Source organism: Ranitomeya variabilis, chromosome 3 (assembly GCF_051348905.1).
Source record: "Ranitomeya variabilis isolate aRanVar5 chromosome 3, aRanVar5.hap1, whole genome shotgun sequence".
NCBI classification, from domain to species: Eukaryota; Metazoa; Chordata; class Amphibia; order Anura; family Dendrobatidae; genus Ranitomeya; species Ranitomeya variabilis.
In genome coordinates, this window is record NC_135234.1 from 609479393 (window position 1) to 609484238 (window position 4846).

The 4846-nt window shown below is 43.7% G+C and overlaps 1 protein-coding gene across 1 annotated transcript; it reads right to left on the reverse strand.

Moving 5' to 3' along the window:
* Nucleotides 1-344: 344 nt before the first annotated feature.
* LOC143817747 (uncharacterized) lies at nucleotides 345-4225 on the reverse strand. The gene is made up of 5 exons (XM_077299234.1): nucleotides 1847-4225; nucleotides 885-945; nucleotides 723-806; nucleotides 551-640; nucleotides 345-473 (listed from the first exon to the last, which is right to left on the reverse strand). The coding sequence occupies exons 1-5, from the start codon at nucleotides 1861-1863 to the stop codon at nucleotides 345-347; spliced, it is 381 nt and encodes a 126-aa protein (XP_077155349.1). The 5' UTR covers nucleotides 1864-4225.
* Nucleotides 4226-4846: the final 621 nt, after the last annotated feature.

Consider the following 4846-nt stretch of genomic DNA (forward strand, 5'->3'; position numbering starts at 1 on the left):
CGACCCTCCCGGGTCTTACTCTAAAGTCGCACTGTGAATACAAAACAGTATAAACAAGATCTTTAGTTACATAATATACAGAAATTACAAGACAACACATACAAAACAATATATACAGTATAAAAAGTATGTTTACAGTATTATACCCCAATAGACTATGTTATGAGGCTAAGTTATAGCATGGGGTCTGTCAAACGGGAATCAGTCATGTGACATTGTGTCTACGAGTGCTTCTGTAGTAAAAAGTATAGTTGTTACCTTAATCCAGGATTTATGAGTGGCTCTTATGGTAGTGAGGATGTTATCCCTGTAGTGTCAAGGGGCTGGGGAGAATGATAGTAATGTTAGTAGCCTGTGATGGATAGGCAGTTACATAGAGGCCCAACATACGTCCAAAAGTAATAGTGATTTACCAGGTACAGTCTTTTTGATACCAAGTATGGCCTGATAGTTGATTTCTCACTGAGTATGACCTGTAATACCATATACATGAGTGTCAGTGAAAGGTAGTTACTAGTAGCACCCTGGTGTATCCAGAATGAATAATCACCTTGCTGAGGAATAGCAGCGGTGCATCAGCGTCTTGCTGCTGTTTGCATACGTGATTCAAATAGAAAGTTGGTATGTCACTGGAGACAACCTGGAATGTATAATTGCAATGGTAAGGGGCGATAACTATATATGTTAGTGGTGTCCAGAGGTTGCTAGAGGGGAGAAAATACCTTTCTTGCAGGTGCCAATGTATCAGCCTTAAATTGCTGGTAAGTTGTATGTGGTTTAATGGATTTGCCAGTTCTGGATAAAGCCTGTAATGTTATAGATAATTGGTCAGCCATGCTGTTGGTATTGGGCAGTGTCCTCAGGGAGGTAAGGTGAGTTTTTACCTTGTAGTGGGGTAACAGCGGCGCAACTGCGTCTTGCTGGTGGACATGTAGGCTTAGTACCCTGAGGGGATCACCAAAATGCGGTAATCAGTATATTACATGCATAACCAGGCACAAACAGATCAGCTTCCTCAAACAGATAATGTAGATAATGTAAGGTGCTCAGCTTTGTTACCTTAGTGGATGGGGGATAGCGCTCCTGCGTCCTGTGGGAAGGCATGATATGTTCCATGTGGGGCTCTTTAAATAGTCTGACTGCTCTAATGGGGATTGCTGGCCGGAAATGACGTTGTGTTCAGTAAAACTGGGCTACTGCGCATGCCCGAGTGTTTGTGTACTCAGTAACCATGGTGCTGCTCCCTAGTGAGTGGGAGGTGGGTTGCTGACATAGCGCTTGTGACTGTGCATGTCAGGAGATTGTATCGCTTCAGTCCCAGCTGGAAATGATAAACCTCATGGCCGAGCTCCTGTGAAGAGCTTGTGTGAATGTCCCAGCGTCCCTAAGTAACCATGGCAGCAGCTGCTGCTGTGTACTGAGTGATCTCGGCAGGGTGTAACCTGAGCCATGTTGTAAGAGTCTGTGTAGGAAAGTAGCTGTCTGGATGCATGGTCTGCCCCCCTGGATTAACCCCTAAGTGATGAATTCTAGATAGTATAAGGAATTTACCCCTGAATAATGAACCTCTTTGGTATGTTGAGAAAAAATAGATTCATGTACTGGAAAGATAAATGGAAAAAATAAAATAAATGTGGATGACCTGGATGATAACGTAATGGAAAAAATAAAAGGACAAGAATATGTATCAAGAAAGAAAAAATGCAAAACCGCAAACACAGAAAAATAAAATGAAAATAGAGTTGGATAAAAACGAAAATAAATTAAAAAATGAAAAAGGAAAAAGAAAAAAGGAAAAAATAAAATAAAAATAATATATCCAGGGGAGTTAGGAGTGGACACTCACCTAGAACCGAATGGCATCAGCGTGTCTAAAAGGCAAAAGGAGAGTGGTTAGAGATATTTAGATGAGCCAATTGATTTCCCTATTAAGGCCCCTGGGTTCCAACGTGTCTAAAGTATGGATCCAGTAAGCCTCTCTTTGTTTCAAGGTCCTTATTCGATCACCCCCTCGCCTAGGGCGATCTATCTGCTCAATCACTTGAAATTTCAACTGTGCCACCGAATGGCGGTATTTGCGAAAATGGTCTGGTAAGGGGAGCCAAGTTTTGCCACATCTAATAGTGGACTTGTGACTGGATATCCTATCCTTAACATGTTGTGTGGTCTCCCCCACATAAAGGAGGCCACATGGGCATTTCACGACATACACAACAAAATTTGAGTTGCAGGTATAGTAACCTTTTATAGGATAGGACTTACCAGTTCTTGGATGTACAATATTCTCTGATTTTATAATATTTGAGCAGGAGGCACAGTTAAGGCAAGGAAATGTGCCATGACGTCTAGTGCTTAATAGCCTTTGTGTGGTTGTGGGGTGTGCACTGCCTATATCCGCTCGTATTAATTTGTCCCTCAAGTTGGCTGCCCTTTTGGTGCACATCAGTGCAGGGGTGTTAAAGGGTTCAATATTGGGGTAGGCCTGGGCCAGAAGGGGCCAGTGTTTCCGAATGATGGTATGGACTTTCGGCATGAGGGGGTGGTATGTGTGTACAAATGGCACCCTTTCTCTGTGCTGAGTGGGCAGAGGAGGTGAAGATGGAGTGAGGGCACGGGTTTTCTCTTTGTCCAGTAATCTCAGTGGGTAGCTCCTTTCTTGAAATTTCTGTGACATTGTTTCGAGTCTGGTGGTTGCTGTAGTGGTCTCAGAAACAATTCGTGTGACCCTGGGAGTGCGGTGGATTTCAATAATACTGATACTAGACCTTACGGTCTGTCTCACCAGCACCCCGATCTAAATTTAGAGTGCAGGCCAAATTATATTTACAGTGCAGGTTTTAGGCAAAGTGGGGCCCTAGGCAAAGTTTAAAATGGGGCCCCAAATGCTAACATATTGCACATCACACAGAAGCATTTCAGTTGTATTTACATGCGCTGAGTTCAGGCCACTATATGAGTGTGATAGACAATATTGAAATCGTTCAACGCTTGTATCCCGTTCTCTTTCCACCGTCTGAGAAAAAATGATGGGGACAGAATGATCACTAATAGATCATTAACAGTATAGTATATAATGCAACCCACATAGTATATAGCACAGCCCACATAGTATATAGCACAGCCCACATAGTATATAGCACAGCCCGCATAGTATATAGCACAGCCTGCATAGTATATAACACAGCCCACATAGTATATAGCACAGCCCGCATAGTATATAGCACAGCCCGCATAGTATATAGCACAGCCCATAGTATATAGCACAGCCTGCATAGTATATAAACACAGCCCGTATAGTATATTGCACAGCCCGCATAGTATATAACACAGCCCGCATAGTATATAGCACAGCCCGCATAGTATATAGCACAGTCCACATAGTATATAGCACAGTGCACATAGTATGTAGCACAGCCCGCATAGTATATAACACAGCCCATATAGTATATAACACAGCCCGCATAGTATATAGCACAGCCTGCATAGTATATAGCACAGCCCACATAGTATATAGCACAGCCTACATAGTATATAGCACAGTCCACAGAGTATAACACAGCCTGCATAGTATATAACACAGCCTGCATAGTATATAGCACAGCCCACATAGTATATAGCACAGCCCGCATAGTATATAGCAGCCCGCATAGTATATAGCAGCCCGCATAGTATATAGCACAGCCCGCAACTCCCCCCCTGAGAATGGCCCCACAGTCCAGCACTCACTGTTATAGTAAAAATATCACACTCTCCTTGTGCCCGCGCTGCTCCCTGCTCCTGTCTCAGCAGCTGTAGTGTCAGAGGCAGAGCGGGGAATGATGGGAGAGGGAGCGTCGGTACAGTTCAAAGCGGCAGCAGCGGGGGAGTCGGCATTGGCCGCAGGCGGTCCCCCCTGCCTCACATGGGCCCCATAGCGGCTGTGTGATGTGCTGCTAGCTGGGGGACCGGTGGTCCTAGGCAGCTGCCTGGTCTGCCTGCCCATAACGCCGGCCCCGTTGCTACCATATTGTTGTCATCTGTACCGTCATACTTCAGTTTTGCCACTTACACTGTTCAACTCTCTACTTCCCTGCGTGGAGTATTTTCCCTGTGAATAAACCTGTTAACCCTTGGTCTGTCTCCCGCACGTTACTGCATCCCACGTTCCTGCGATTTCTACAATTTGACAGGTCACAAATAAAGTTACATGAAGCCGGCGAGACCAAGATCACAGCTAAAAACAGCTAAACACAGCAACTGGTGAGTCTGTTGTGCTTATTACACGTACAGTATTCGGCCCCCTTGAAATTTTCAACCTTTTCTCACATATCATGCTTCAAACATAAAGATACCAAATGTAAATTTTTGGTGAAGAATCAACAACAAGTGGAACACAATTGTGAAGTTGAACAAAATTTATTGGTTATTTTAAATTTTTGTGGAAATTCAAAAACTGAAAAGTGGGGCGTGTAATATTATTCGGCCCCTTTACTTTCAGTGCAGCAAATTCACTCCAGAAGTTCATTGTGGATCTCTGAATGATCCAATGTTCTCCTAAATGCCTACTGATGATAAATATAATCCACCTGTGTGTAATCACGTCTCCGTATAAATGCACCTGCTCTGTGATAGTCTCAGGGTTCTGTTTGAAGCACAGAGAGCATCATGAAAACCAGGGAACACAACAGGCAGTATCGTGATACTGTTGTGGAGAAGTTCAAAGCTGGATTTGGATACAAAATGATTTCCAAAACTTTAAATATCCCAAGGAGCACTGTGCAAGCGTTCATATTGAAATGGAAGGAGTATCATACCACTGCAAATCTACCAAGACCCGGCCGTCCCTCTAAACTTTCATCTCAAACAA

Bases quoted from the DNA above. Each gene is read 5' to 3' on its own strand.
- LOC143817747 (XM_077299234.1), bottom strand. The intron at 807-884 runs GTAAAAACTCAC...ATAACATTACAG, and splicing joins CGCTGTTACCCCACTACAAG to GCTTTATCCAGAACTGGCAA. The intron at 474-550 runs GTGATTATTCAT...ATGGTATTACAG, and splicing joins CGCTGCTATTCCTCAGCAAG to GTCATACTCAGTGAGAAATC.